General features: G+C 44.3%; 1 protein-coding gene across 4 annotated transcripts in view; it reads right to left on the bottom strand.

Annotated features, from left to right (window-relative positions):
- The window catches only part of SULT4A1 (sulfotransferase family 4A member 1), a 41,913-nt gene extending 28,176 nt beyond the window's left edge, over positions 1 to 13,737 (bottom strand). For 2 of the 4 annotated variants that reach the window (XM_073316657.1, XM_073316675.1), the window contains exon 1: positions 11,542 to 12,078. In XM_073316657.1, the coding sequence (XP_073172758.1) occupies positions 11,542 to 11,710 (169 nt within the window). In that variant the 5' untranslated portion in view covers positions 11,711 to 12,078. Of the gene's footprint in view, positions 1 to 11,541; positions 12,080 to 13,312 lie in introns of those variants that run through there. The other 2 variants (XM_073316665.1, XR_012155554.1) reach the window with 2 other exon arrangements.
- Positions 13,738 to 15,797: the final 2,060 nt, after the last annotated feature.

Raw genomic sequence — 15,797 nt, 5'->3', positions numbered from 1 at the left:
TTTCAGAAAGAGTTATGATCATATGCCACAAGAGTTGCCCTTGTGATATCAATGTTTGCAAGATACCTGCGCCACTATTCACATCAAAAATGTTTTCATTCTTTTTCATAAATGTAAAATCACAGCTTGAGGCAGGCAGCAATGTTTTTATCATTGTTCTAAATTAGGAGAGAATGTAGCCCTAATTTAATAAAATGAGCACAGAATGCATAGCAAGCTGATCTGCATGGTTACGTCTATGTGTGTGATTTCTGCAACGCAATCTTTTGCTCAGAGTTCTATATTCCTTATAATTAGAAGGCAATACTAATTCAATAGACTTTGAAGGGAACATCATTAAGGTAAGTTTGAGCAATATATACACAGAATGAGCCAATTTCAATGGTACACCACACCTGCTTCTTGCCTCTCTGGCAACACAAAGCAGCAGTAAACATGGTTTTTAATTGGCTGGCTAGCCTGGGTTTATAGCTGCTCCGCGTCACCAGTACACTGCAAAACAGCCAGAGCATGCTGGTGAATCTGGATCACTGCATATATAGCTAATATGTATATATTGAGCTTGATTCTGATCTTACCTGTTTCAAACTGGTATCATTTCATTGGCTTAAATGGATTTACTACTCATTTACACCAGTGTAGCTAAGAGCTGAATCAGGACTATTGTCTATTAATCTAATTTCATTATATATTATCCAGAACCTTCGGCCTTTTAAATGATGAGTTCTGACATCACATTTGCTGCCCCTCTCTCCCACTGGGAATGGGGATGGCTACAGGGTCTGGAATTAGCTCCCACTTTCTAAATAATAGGTAGATTTGGGTGTGACTGGTGAAACCTCTAATCAGTTAGCTACCCAATTACCTTCCTCCCAGCTCCTTTCACCCCCTCTCTTTACCTTTCACCCCCTCTCAGTCACTGCCCCACTCCTTCCTAGTTAACTCCTCTTCCTCACACCTTCATCTCACAGACTTGCTTCCTTCCTGACACTTCCCAATGCTACCATCACTCCCCTCATAAAAAGTGTGTGGGGCTAGTGGATTGCCTCGGCCCATAATCCTTCAAGACTGACATATCGACAAGACTGGTGTGCTTCCCCAGCCTTACTCACTAGCGTATACACATACACACACTAGCCAGTGAAACACTTAGCAGTCATTGACTCCACAATTGTCTATAAAATTAGTAGTGTTTCTATCTAAACTATTTGATTTTATTTGCCTGTCAATGTACGAGGCTGTAAAGGACTCTTGCATACTAAGGAAGCCTTGGATACCTTCATTTATTCAGCATCTTCACACAGTGGCATCAACTCTAATACCCAACCTCTGTGACTGTTCTGAAATGGCATAGAAAATTCAAATTAAAGTGACGGAGAACATCAGAAGTTTGCATTTTAATTTTTTTTGCTTGTTGTTCCCACCCAGCGTAAGAGAACACTTTGTTTAACTATTAGTATTTGTATTACTTGAATTAATGCCTAGACTCCCTCTCAAGTGAAGGGCCGTATTCTGCTAGAGGCTGTACGTAACAGTGTACAAGACAGTCCCTAGCCCAAAGAGTTTATCATCTACATAGACAAGACAACGCATAGGTGGAAGAAAGTATAATTATCTTCATTTTACCGATGGAGAAGTGAGGCATAGAGCGATTAAATGACCTGGCCAAGGTCACACTGGAGGTCTATATTGCCTAGCTGGGAAGGAAACTCATGTCTACTGTGTCCCAGTCCAGTGCTTTCACTACAAGACCAATCTTCCTCTTGCATATGCAGAACTATTCTTTGAAGTGTCGAGTTTGACAGCACTTCTGAGGCAACTTATATGGGACAACACTGGAGGTAGTGTTTTGCTCCATGTATCATGTCTGTGAGGCAGTACTGAATTAATTACCATGAGACAGAGCATTTTATCAGAGAACTGCATAATGAGAATACTGAGTTGTGGCTACTTGATTCCTTTTAGCTCATCTTTAAAGCACTTGAACTCCTTTAATTTATATCTTTTATGAGGCAGATGAGCAACAAAATGAGATAGCAGTGATCAGCAACTGGTTTAGGACTGGTTTAAGACTTAATACATTTTTTTTAAATTCTTTAGTCTTCAGAGTCATTTCAGTTTGGTCAATACCAAATGTTGTACAAGTACTGTACAGGATGTCCATAAAAATCCTTATGACCTTTTTAATGAGGGAAACATTTTGCCTGAGCCTGTTTACAAAAAATAAATCACTTGGATTTTCTCTACATCTTTCTTAATAGGAAAGTCATTATTCTATAGTTCCTGGGTTACCCACGTGAAACCTCCAGATAGTAGTAGGTCTTTCCTCCTTTTGGACTATCTGCTCTCTCCCGCTCTTGTCACATCTCTTTGCTCCTTTGATGAGATGCGCTGAAGAGAGGTACTGCTACACTGAGACCAAGTTCATTGCTTCTTCATTTAATCTAGGTGGCAATGCTTCCTGCTCAACCCACTTAGGGTCTGATCCTGCTCCCATGGAAATCAAGGGCAAAATTCCCAATGTCTATAATTAGTTTTTATTATTTATTGGTATTGTGGTAGTGCCTAGGAGCCCCAGTCATACACCAGGACCCTACTGTGCTAGAACAAACCAAAAAGATGGTCCCTGCTCTAAACAGCTTTTAGCTGCAAGCCCATCATGCAAACAGCCACTATAGGGAAAGCCTGGTTTCATTCTTGTAGCCCTGGGCTGGAGCATGCTCAGTGGCTCCATGGGAGACTGGTACATGCACAGTCCAGGCAAAGGTAGGAGCTGTGAGGGGATGCAGCATGCTCAGTTCCTCCATGGGGATGGTGCAATTGCAGGCTGCTCAGCACCAAGAGCTGTGAAAGGTTCCAGTGAGCTCAGTGAGGACAATTGTTGGAGATTTTAGCTGCTAAGTTCTAGCACAGTGGTTCTCAACCAGGGGTCCGGGGCTGCGTGGGGGGCTGCAAGCAGGTTTCAGGAGGGCCGCCAAGCAGGGCCAGTGTGAGACTTGCTGGGGCCCAGGGCAGAAAGCCGAAGCCCCATCGCATGGGACTGAAGCCCGGGGCCCTGAGTCCCACCACCCAGGGCTGAAGCTGAAGCCTGAGCAATGTTGCTTCACTGGGGCCCCAGGCAACTGCCCTGCTTGCTACCCCCCTAACGCCAGCCCTGGCTTTTATATGCAGAAAACCAGTTATTGTGTCACAGGTGGGCCGTGGAGTTTTTATAGCATGCTGGGGGGGGCCTCCGAAAGAAAAAGGTTGAGAACCCCTGCTTTAGCAAGTCTCCACTGAGCATATGAGGAATGCCATTTTCAGAGGCTTATGACTTGGCCAAGTCTGGGCATATTTTCATGGAACAGCAAAAACTCTAACATAAAGGCCAGCCCCTAACTGAATTTTTAAGACCCAGCTCCAAAACCTGGGAGGATTGGAGCATTCCAAAGGAAAGGTCACCAGATTTTTTTTAACATTAAAAAAATAATGTATTTTTCCCTAGCTTCCTTCTCAGAAACACCTGAATTATTTTGGCTGAAATTATTTTTTGATTTAGTTATTATAAATAATAAATTATTATTTATTGATTTAATCAGCCTGCAGAAGCAGACACCCAGCTTGGAAAATTTCAGGTGGTTAAAGTCTGGCAAAGTATTAAGCAATTCAAAACAGGGTCTTATAATGGGAAGTGTCAAGGAACCTTAATAATAGCAGTGCTACCAGCCCTGCCTATAATAGGGCTAGATTGTCTCTCAACCTGTGTTCCTGTGCAGGGCCATAAATTGAAGTTCTAGCCCTTGTGCTTGTGAAGGAAAACCTAAAAACATGAACCCTAAAGCCTCAAAAAAACAGAAAGCAAATAAAAATAACCCTACATTTATTATTTTCATAGAAGTTCCTGGAGAAGAGAATGGGGAATTACAAAAGTCAGATCATGGCAAAAATGGGCTAATTATCTGGCAATGGAGTCCAGAGCAGCACAAGAGATAGTTGTTAGAAAAAAAAAAAACCAGGCGACTGTCACTCTCACCACTGCAGAGACAATGGGAAGTCAGGAAGAGGGTCGAAAGGAAACAGACAGGTGAGACAGTTGGACACCACGTCTGTCTTTCTGACAGCATGTCTGATTTGTGGTCAGACCTTGGCCCGCTACTGCCACCACCAGGAACAAACACTGCAGTCCACTGCAGCCTTCAGCTGATTCATCCCACTTTGTTTGTCTGACACTGCTCCTGGCATGCAAACCAGCCAGCTTTGTGTATGCTGCCCAGCAGCCTCAGCAGCCTTTCAGCCTGACTCCTCTCATTTATGTCTGTGCAAATCAAGGCTGTCAGTAGGAGTTATACCAGTGTAAAGCTGATGTACATGAAAAAAGAATCATCCCATTGCGTTCATGCTTATCAATCAGTCATGTCATGCAAAGGCTGCTGGCATTACCAAGCAGCAACCAAGAGCATGTGTATGAGCACATAAGAAATAGAATCTATACCATGATCCACTCATACTGGAGTAATAATACGTAATACCTTTTAAATCGGCACAAACATTAACCAATTAATCAGACAAAACTGTAGTTGAGTAATTCCAGGTGGTGTTTTAGCTGGTGAGTCAGGATGTGTATAGACCACAGAACCTCGGGAAGATTGGTCCTATGCAACTGTGCACTGTTACATGTGCAGTTATATCATTATTATTTAATATTTATATAATAGCACCCAGAGGCCCCACACAGAAACAGCCATTGTATTAAGTGCTACAGGAATACCTGGTCTCTACCCCAAAGAGCTTACAATCCGAGAAGACACACGAAACATGGGGAAGAAGGGTACACACAAACGTACAATTTTTATTGGCCAAGTGAAGCAAGGTCTTACAATGAACTCGATGGCATTTCTGTGTTTGTCTGTAACACGGTCACTTTTGAATACTGCATCCGATAAACCCCAGAATTTCAGAGATGGGAATGGAGGGTACACAGAGCCCATGCATGGTAGGGAAGGGGCAGGGAGAGATGGAGGAATGAGGTGGCACACAGAGCGCCTGGCATGTGGCAGAGGCAGAAATGGGGGACACAGAGAGTCCTTGGTATGGAGGAGGGAGTGGGGAGGTTGCAGGGAGTCCCTGAAATAGAGGGTGATGGTAGGGTAGCACCTGGAGGTTATGGGGAAGAATGGAGAAATCCAAAAAGTCCCTGGTCTGTGTGATGTGCTCATTCCAGAGAAGCAACAAAGTCTTGGACCCTCGAGTATACATTTGTAGGGTTTTGGTTTTTTATATTTGTAAATAAACTAAGTGGTAACTAAGCCATCTGTCCCTTCACTGGCTGATTTCTTTTTAAAGATACCATGCCAGAGACAATGAGAAAGGATTTGAAGGAGGAGAACATAGTGAACTTACAGGTCAGTTCAAGAAGGCTTTGCTATGTGTAAGCGTGCTGTCCTGTTGGTGCTTATTTAAAAAGAGGGCCTAGGGCCAACCTTCATGTTTCTGGGGAATAAACTTAATTGTGTGGCTATGGGATTCCAGCGCCGGATTAAAAAAGCTCAAGATTTGGTAATAATACAGCTCCAGCTAGTAAAAGATGATGCAGGAAGTATCTGATAGTGACAGCAGCTGCCACTGGCATTTGACACAGCATACCAATGCAGACAAGTAGGAGTTTGCATGGACCATTTGGGCAGTAACTTGATGCTGATATTTGCCCAATGCTGACATTTTCCCAGATAGAATTCTAGCTAATTATTTGGCAGAATAGCCAAGGTGGAAAGACAGCTTCATTATTCACTTGAATAACTCTGCTTTCTCAAGCTACCAATTTTTCGAAGTGAAGAAAATAAAGGGCATTAATTTGTAGGCTTTAACCCAAGAAATTGTAAAATACACATTCATTCGGAACAGGTGCAGTAACGATAACCATCAAGAAGGGCATTGTATATCAGCTTGAAAGTGAGGCAAATATATAGATTTAATATAGTTAGGGTGTATAGCGGACTAGCATCATAGGGGCATAGCATCTTGATGACTAAACCGGTGAGCTACACCATACTTCAGGGACCAGTTGCATCCCTGGTTTAACTCCATTGAAGTCCATGGAGTTTAAACAGGGATGTATGTGGCCCTAGGCATAGTGCCTGGAGAAGTATCTTACAAGAATCCCATTACTAATTTTGTAATAAAGTTTATTAAATTTATATATAGGAATTTTATTTTTTTTTAGATGGGCACATAAGAGTAAGCTGTATGAGTGAGTATACCACAACGAGTTTTGACAGGCTGTAGTATAACAATAGCCTTCCTGCAGAGTATTACATACCTTATCTCATCTGTAAAGCAATCTGCTGTGCAGGTTCCAATTATTTAATCATATACAGAATGGTATTCCATTTTACATTCACAACCAGTGCAAAACATAATGGTAATGGGTCACATTCCTCCCTGATGTACCTCCACTGAAGTCAATGGAGTTACACCAGGGAAGAAGTTTCTTTAATAAAGGTAGAAAGACAGACTGCAAGATGCCTGACGAGCATTAACGTTGCAGACATAACATATAGTTTCCTTGTAATTACATGAAGCATATGTCTTTTGGGTTGCATGCATGAGTTTTTCCAAGATCAGGAATTCCCAAACTTTGTTAAGTCATTTATTGGAGGCAGATGTTAGGATTAATTAGGGATATAATGAGTATATTTATTTAGGCTGCTATCAGTAGCAATCACATTAAAGTAGGATCTTTTTCTCTTAAGTTTATTTCATTACTCCCAGCAGGACCAATGACATATTAAATTTTCCACTATGTTACAGCATCCTTTATCTTGGGTCACCCCCAATATATGTACCCACTACCAAACACTCTCACCAACACAGGTTCAGTAGTATTGTATTAGCCAGCCTGTGTGAGGTGAAATTGTCTCTGTACAAGTTAAATAATTTTTTGGTCTACCATTATGCATAGTCACACAGCACCGCCCTCATAGGAAATATGGATTTGTAGCCATTTGTATCTTTTCTTGGCCAAATCAACAGCCATCCGAGGAATAACTAGGATAGATCCTTCTGTCATTTGACTGCAGCATGGGACTGTGGAAGTATAACTGCTAGAAGCACTGACCTCTGTCACTTGACTAATTCAGTTGTTGTTTATTTTCTCTTTTGAGTGATTACCACTAGACCTGGTCAAACAATAAAAACCTATTTTCACAATAAATAAATGGATAAATAAATAAGATTTTGAAAAAAAGACTGAAAATGACATTTTTCATGAAAAATTTTGACACTAATATTTTGTGTGAAATTGCTTTATTTTTAAAGGCTACATTTTTTACTTAAAAAGTCTGACTAGCTGTAGTTACCAGTGAGGTCCTTATCAATGTTTTTTTATTGCAAGAGGGAAGGTAATATTGTGGACTGGAACTCAGAAGAGCTGGGTTCTAGCCCCATTTCTGCTTCTGGGTAAGTTTGAGCAAGTCACTTTTTCATGGATGCATAGATTCCAATGCCAGAAGGGATCACTGTGATCATCTAGTCCGACCTCCTGCATTACACAAGCCAGAGAACTTCCCCCAAAATAATTCCTAAGGCAGATATATTAGAAAAACATCCAATCTTCAGTTTAAAATTGTCAGTGATGGAGAATCCACCATGACCCTTGGTAAATTGAGCATATAATTAATTACTCTCACTGTTAAAAATGTATGCCTTATTTCTAGTCTGAATTTGTACAGCCATTGGATTGTGTTATACCTTTCTCTGCTAGACTGAAGAGCCAATAATTAAATATTTGTTCCCCATGCAGGTTCTTACAGACTTTAATCAAGTCACCCTTTAACCTTCTCTTTGTTAAGCTAAATAGATTGAGCTCCTTGCATTTATCACTATAATGCATGTTTTCTATTTCTTTAATCATTCTTGTGGCTCTTCTCTGAACCCTCTCCAATTTTTCTGCTTCCTTCTTGAATTGTGGACACCAGAACTAGACGCAGTATTCCTGTAGTGGTTACAGGAGGTAAAACAACCTCACAACTCCTACTCAAAATTGCCCTGTTTATGCATCCAAGGATTTCATTAGCCCTTTTGGCCAAGAGCTCCTCAGCCACCTCTTATAAAACTCTTGGATGCAAGTTATCCAGAACTGCTAATTTAAAAATGCCTAACTGTAGAAGCTGCTGCATAATGTGCTCCTGAGATACCAGTAGAATGAAAAGAATGTACTCATCATACAATATGATTACATTATCTGTTTTTTCCAAATACAGAACAGAAATATTTCTTGAACACTTCTGCCTTTTCTGCATTATAACTCAAATTTTACTGTTTCCATCTAGTAATGGACCAATACCACAGCTAGGATTCTTTTTGTTCCTAATATACTTTAAAAGCTCCTTCCTATTGTCCTTAACAGTGCTGGCCATGAATTTCTCTGTGTCCCTTTGCATCCCTTACCAATTTTCTACTATATATATATATACACACACACACACACACACACACAACAACAAATGGAAGAAAGGGAAAGTTTATCATTTTTTCTAGCTACCTTCACTTCCCTTGCAAAACCAGGTGAATTTTTTAACCTGTACAGCCTTCTTCCTCAGTTGTGGGTTTGTGGCTTTTTGGACACCTAATAAAGTGTTCTTAAACAACTTCCAATTACCATTCACATTTTTCTGATTATTTCTTCTCCACAGCTGATTTGGCTCATAATTGTTTTCAGCTTTGTGAAATTCACCATGTTAAAGCCACAACTATATATATATTTCTGGTTTGGACTTTACTCTGCCTGTACATTTTAAATGTGATCAAATCATGATCACTTGTACCTAAGTTATCATTAATTTTTAGTTCTGTGATCTGTTCCTCTTTATCTATCAAGATGAGATCTAATACAGAATTTCCCTGTATTGGACAAAACACTTTTTGAGTTAGAAAATTGCCATTTATAATATTTAGAAATTCCAAGGATGTTTTAGTACTGGCAGCATGAGATCTCCAGTTTATGTCATTCAAATGGAAGGCCCCCACGATCATGTAGCTTTTTCCCCTAAATCTTATAGATAGGTACATTAGGAGACAGTCATCGTATTCCCTAGTGTGATTTGGAGGTCTGTAGCAGACACCAGTTAATACTCTTATGCTTTATCTGTTAGGACATTGATCAATAAGCATTCAAGATCATTTTCTTCTGAATTATTGGTTACTCGGAAACAGGTAATGCCCTGTTGACAAAGAATGCCATTCCCCCTCCCCTTTTGCCCACTAAGTGCTTCCTAAATAGGTTATAACCATTGATTTTAACATTCCAATCATGGGAATCATCCCACCAGGTTTCAGTTATATCAACGAAATCGAATTTATACTCATAAATGAGCAATTCCAATTCCTTCACCGCTCCGTGCCTCAGCTTCCCAATCTGTAAAATGAGGATAATGATACTGATCTCCTTTGTAAAGTGCTTTGAGATCTGAAGGTGAAACGCACTGCCTAAGAACGAGGGCACCATTATTACAATGTGTGTATATATATAGTACTTAACAAAATGGGGCCCCGATTTCACTGTGGCCTCTGTGCATTTATAATGTTACTACTACTACAACAATAACGATAATTGTGAGTTGGGTAACTATTCATAAGTACTTATGATTCAATGGTTGTAAAGTTATGGGAACTAAGCAGTTGCATCTTGACACATATTGTTCTGATGTGCAATATGGAGGACACACAGGGTAGTAAGGAATATTTTATGGCTCACCAATATAAACCAATATGGGGTTCTCTAACAAACTGCTTTATATTGAAGAACAGTAACACAATACACAACTGAAACCTCAGTACACTGAAATAATAAAATAGAACTTTTACTGCTTTCTGCATGTCATAGATTTTTAGAGAGACAGCTGAAAAAAGCAATAGCTATCAGGTTCTAATCCTAGCATTTTTGGTCCACTGGTCCATCTACACTGCAGACAACTGCCAAACACTGACCAGAATCATTAACATCATCATTATTAGTTAAGTATAAAGAAACAGCAGCTGCAATAAGTATTTAAAACTCCAGTGGACAATAACAGGATCTTTCATCATGGAAGACTGTGCACTTTCACACTGGTACATCAAGAGAAACTGGAGAAGCATATAACACTTTGATAAAATATACAGTCAAATGAAAGGAGTCAGTAAGTAATCTTTTTACCCATGATGTCAAACAACTCGATTTTGCCATTGTACTGAGAGAGCTAACATCTGTTATCTCAGTACAATGGACTTTGAATTTTCCAAAAAGAGATCATCTTATTACCAGGGGGAAAGTCATTCAACAATGTGTTTAAAAAGAAAGAGTCCATACATCTCTGTTTGTTTCCAGTTTTATCAGGTGGGTTATGAAGCTACCATATTGTCTGCCTCTTTGGCGGCAGCACTGTATCCATATTAATTCAGTCTAAGCACTTGTTTGAAAATGGAGAGAATAATAAATAAAATAATATGGTGTTAAAAGCATAGATACTACACTAATCAGCTCAAACTGTTTACTGCAGAAACACATACTTATATTAATAGGGGCATTTCTTCTTATTCTATTTAACTGTTCCAAGCACATGTCCTCACTGAACACTCTGGCTTTCCTTTTCCTTAGAGACGGTAATGGGGGCGGGGGGGTGGAGTGCTGTCACTACACCTGCTTCAACATATATCTATCCTGCCTTTATATATTTATCTTGGGCCAGATTATGACAAAGTTACTCTCACGGACTAGTACCTTCCTCCTTCAGCAGTCCAGATGGAGTCAAGGGAGAAAGGTGCTCCAAAACAAGGGTAGCAGCAGCAGCAACTGGCCCTTTATTTTTTATGCAGTCGAAAATCCCTAAGAAAGGGATCTATATTCCCCACGCACCCAGCCCAACCCCGTAGTAAAGTGCCCTGGCCCCAGAACTCCCCCTTAACTTCAATGGGTTTTGATGGATGTCAATGAACGTTTGAATGGAGGGCAATGCATCATCCCCATATCTAATGTATTGCTTTCCAAAGCTCTTTCAGATCCCGGAGTACAAAAGGTCCTATCCTGAAGCAAATTCTTGTATCTACTAGGGAGACTGAACCCCATTGCCACCGTTAAAACAATTGGGTTTATAAGGCCATGTATCTCATTTCGGTTTTGTTGCATAAGTTTGGGCAACACTTTGACAATGTAAAATTCAATACAAGCCATATGTGTATGTGTGCCTAGGTCCTGCGATCCAGACCCGGCTAAGGAGAGGCGACCCCGACATAAAATAGCACGGCTGTTGCTCTGTACGCTTTCCAGAGTGCTGTGCAGACATTGCCACATAGACTGCGACTGTACAGACACAAGCCCAGCAGCACTCAGCCCAGCCGCTCCGGCGGCGCTATCCCCCGTATGTTACCGAGGGAAAGCAGCCATGGGGAGGGAGACAGAGCCCGGAACTTGTTCAAAACCCAAGCCCCGGGGCTCAGCTGGGAAAGAGGCAAACCCCAGGGGCAGCCGGTGCCTGGGCGGGGAGGAAAAGGCCGCGGCCCCCCGGCTCGGAGAGAATGAATCTGTACCTGATTTGGGATAGGTGACAATCCAGACATCACTGCCCCTCACCGGGAAATTGGCGATCTCCTCCATCTTCCCCCGGCAGAAGGGAGGGAGCCGCACTCCATTGTATTCAAAGTATTTGCTCTCAAACTCCCCGGGGGTGCTGGGGGTCTCGGCTTCACTCTCCGCCATCCTCCTTCCTGCCAGGGGCGGGCCAGGTGGGCAAGGGCCCCGGCGAGGGCTCAGCCTGGAGAGAGGAGACGCAGGCTCAGCAGCAGCCCCCACGCGGCCACACGCCCCGGAGCAGGAGGCGGCGGGTGCCGGCCGGGGTGCGGTGGGCTGCGGGGGCAGGGGGAGCGGGGGGAGGAGCAGGCTGGCTGCGCGGGCAAGGCGGGCTGGGGAGAGGAGTCCGACCCGCAGCGAATGGGCTCTGGCGCTGGTGATGTCATGCAGCGCGGGGCCGGCGGGAGGATGCCGCAGCTCGGCTCCGAGCGGCGGCGGCGGTAACCTCCTCGCCACTGCTGCTTAACCCGCGCCGCTCCCGCGTGGAGCCATGCTCTCCCCCTCCCCCCCCCCGCCCCCGCCCCCGCCCCACAGCAGGGAGGTGGGGCCATGGGCTGGGCCCGACGGACGGACGGACGGACGGGCGGGCGGCATGGGGCCCGAGTTGCAAGGGAAGTCGGGGGATGGAAGAAGGGGTTCGTGGTTTGATTTGCCTTCCCCACTCCGGTCCCCACCTCAGCCCAGGGGTAGCAGGGGGCACCGGCAACCCCTCCAGTTACACACGACCCCATGGAGAAGTCCGCTGAGCAGCCCCTTCAATGGAGGGTGACCCCCAGATATCATTTGGGTGGGGGTTGGAGGGGGTTGCCTGGTGTCTTCACAATCAGCCCCTCATGCTGCTTCCCCAGCGACCCGCCGAGGCATTGGGGGCCACCTCTGCGGGGTTGTGGGATGAGCTAAATGGGTCCTTCGCAGCATGGCTAGGGCTCCTCTTGGCAAAGGAGTGCGATGAAGTGAGGGCCCAGAGTCAGCAATTACTTATCAGGCAGCAGCAGTGACCCCTATAATATCTCTCAGGCCACAAACGTTGCTTCAGGGGTGGTGCCACTCGGCAGACAATGCTTGTGGGAGGGAGGAGCTAGCCCAGGGGTCGGCCACCTTTCAGAAGTGGTGTGCCCCGTCTTCATTTATTCCCTCTCATGTAAGGTTTCGTGTGCCAATAATTCATTTGAACGTTTTTTAGAAGGTCTCTCGCTGTAAGTCTATGTATTATAGAACTAAACTATTGTCGTTTGTAAACAAGGTTTTCAAAATGTTTAAGAAGCTTCATTTAAAATTAAATTAAAATGCTGATCTTACGCCGCCGGCCCGCTCAGCCCGCTGCCAGCCTGGGGTTCCGTTCACCTAGGCTGGCAGCGGGCTGAGCGGGGCCTGCGGCTGGGACCCCGGCTGGCAAGGGGCCGGCAGCCAGAACTCCAGACTGGCAGTGGGCTGAGCGGGGCCAGCTGCAGGTCTGGGGGTCCATCCACCGGCTCCTGCCAGCCAGGGTCCCAGCTGCCGGCCCCGCTGCCGGTCTGGAGTCCTGGCCCTTTCCACATAGAGTAGGTACCTACCTTCTCCCTGGTTCTAGCCATTCTCGTCCTCTCTCTGCACTGAGATGAGGGTGGGAGTGCGCCACTTCACTGGGGGTGAAGGAGCAGGCTGGGGGTTGGGGTGCAGGATCTGGCCAGGAGCTAGAATGAGGGAGGGGGCTCAGGGTTGGGGCAGGAAGTTTGGGTGTGGAGCACTTACCTGGGAAGCTCCCATTTGGTGCGAGGCGTGCAGGTGGGAATGTGGGGGTGTGTCTGTGCAGGAGCTCCCGTTTGGTGCTCAGGGTGGGGGTGGGAATATGGGGGGTGCAAGAGTCAGGGCATGGGGTGTGGGGGGGCTGGGTATGTGGGGGGTGCAGGGGTCAGGGCAGAGGGCTGGGTGTGTGTGAGGCAGGTTCAGGGGTCAGGGCAGAGGGCTAGGGTGTTTGAGGGGGGTGCAGGGGTCAGGGCAGAGGGCTGGGGGTGTGGGCTGGGGTCGTGGGGGTGCTCCCAGCCCCCTGCCCTGAGCGGCTCACGGCAGGGGGCTGGAGGGGATATGCCGATTCCACCCCCTTCCTCAAGGTCCCCGGAGGAGAGAGCGTGCTGCAGCTCCGCTTTCCCTCTCTCCCTCCATAGCAAGGGCTGTCAGCTGATTGGCAGCAGGGAGGGAGAGAAGGAGGGGCAGAAACCCAGCACGCTGAGGGAAGAGGCAGGGGGAGGGGGAAGCTTGCCTGCCCTGCAAGGAGAGAGCGGTGAACGGGAGGCGGGGAAGAGCAGGCTGGGCCGGGCACGATTTTTAATGGCATGCTGCTGTCCCTGGCAGGCAGTAGCCTGCCATTAAAAATTGGCTCACGTGCCGTCTTTGGCACGTGTGCCATAAGTTGCCAACCCCTGATCTAGCCCATCAAAACTGAACCTACCCGAGCAACTCATGGACGGGTGACAGCCAAAACTCCAGCTAACAGGCCCATTGTTGGAATGCTGGAGGCATCCAAAGGCAACCTCCCTGAGGTCTTGTCTAAACTGGAGACATCTGTAGTGATAACACCTGCTTGGATGCCCCAGCATCGCCAAAAATACAGATTAACAAAATTAGAGTGTGTGGCTCATTCTTGAGAGGTGAAGGCTAAAAGTGTTAATGGGGCTGAAGACAGCAAGATGGTGTTATAATTAGACTCCCAAAAAAGCCTCATAGCTACATGTAATTCTTCAAAAGGCCAGGTACAGAATAAAGGTCTAAGCAGCAAAATGTCTAGAAGCCTGAGGAAGGAGAGAAGCCTATAAAAGAGACTTGAGATGGCTATCCTTTCACAATGCTAATGACATATATTTCTCCTTCTACCAATACACACACAACTATAAGAGAGACCCAGAATATAGAAATTTAGAGGAGGAAGCTTAAAATTGAGTGGGATTAATTTCTTGAGAATGTATATGTTTATCTACAGCCACATGTTTATAACTGAGAATTTATAAAGTCAGCAATTCACTATAATGAAGTGATAACATCAGCTTAGTTAATTGTATTGTTGCTGACATTATTATGATGTATAAACGGCAAAGAGTCCTGTGGCACCTTATAGACTAACAGACGTATTGGAGCATAAGCTTTTGTGGGTGAATACCCACTTTGTCGGATGCATGTGGGTTAGAAATAAATTTGAGTCAAACAATGAAGGACAGTCCTTCTAATCAGGTGCAGTTGAAAAGCACAGTAGCAACTGCATATTAAAAGCTTTGATATCTTTGCTGTGTTTAAAATTTTTCTGTAACACATGCTCTTCCCTTTGGCTGATGTATAAAATAAACACAAACTTAATAATTCTCATGGTTTTTCTTTCAGAACTACTCTTTTGACAGGGAATAATACTGTTGTTTTGGAGACCACAAAGACTGTCCTAATTGTGGTCAAATCATTAATATTATACCTAAAGCTCTAACTGAGGTTGAGTCCCTATTGACAGTTGCGCTCTCAGAGCTTGGGGTGGCAAATTTTTTCCGTGAGGCAGCAAAAAACCTAGAACTGGCCCTGCCTGTGGATCCTAGGAGATAATGGGGTGACAGCGATGATGGGGAAGTTAGATCCTCCTTTCACTTGTACTCGCTTCACCTCTAGTCATCTGTATTTTCCCCCAAAAAAGTATTTTCTTTTTAAGAACCCCTCAAAGGGGGAGACGGATAGAATAGCCCATGCTTCATTATTTTGTCCACTGGTTAGGCCTAATTTCTGACACACCAGTTTTGGTCCACTGATTTCCAGTCCCATACTTTTTTTATTTACCAGGCATTATTTAATACAGTCCTTGAGTTATATCAGTAGCTTTTTTGTTTGGACTAATTCAGTCTTTCTGTCTTCCTTTTTCCCACCAACATTTGTTGTCCAAGGTTAATGTGACATTTATAAACTTTCACTTACTTTTTACCATTGAGCTCACAATTAGGACCAGTTATCATAATAGTGATTATATTATGACAAGGACTCTAAGTGGAAGTGAGGGAAGTGTCGGCTGCAGTGCTGAAGCCCATTGACAAACCTAGAAGTTGCTTGCTGGAACACGTTTTGTGTCAAGATGCTTCTAGCCATACTCAGGAGACTATCTGAATGGTTCGGGTTATGAACCTGAATAGCTATCTTGGCTATTAGCTATCATGTCTCTCAACATCTGCAAAAGAGACAGGCCCTCCAACTAGACACTGTCTTCTCTCCT

This window comes from Lepidochelys kempii, chromosome 1 (assembly GCF_965140265.1).
Source record: "Lepidochelys kempii isolate rLepKem1 chromosome 1, rLepKem1.hap2, whole genome shotgun sequence".
Lineage (NCBI taxonomy): Eukaryota > Metazoa > Chordata > Testudines > Cheloniidae > Lepidochelys > Lepidochelys kempii.
The sequence above is the reverse complement of the archived record's forward strand: the minus strand, read 5'-3'. Positions and strand labels throughout refer to the sequence as shown.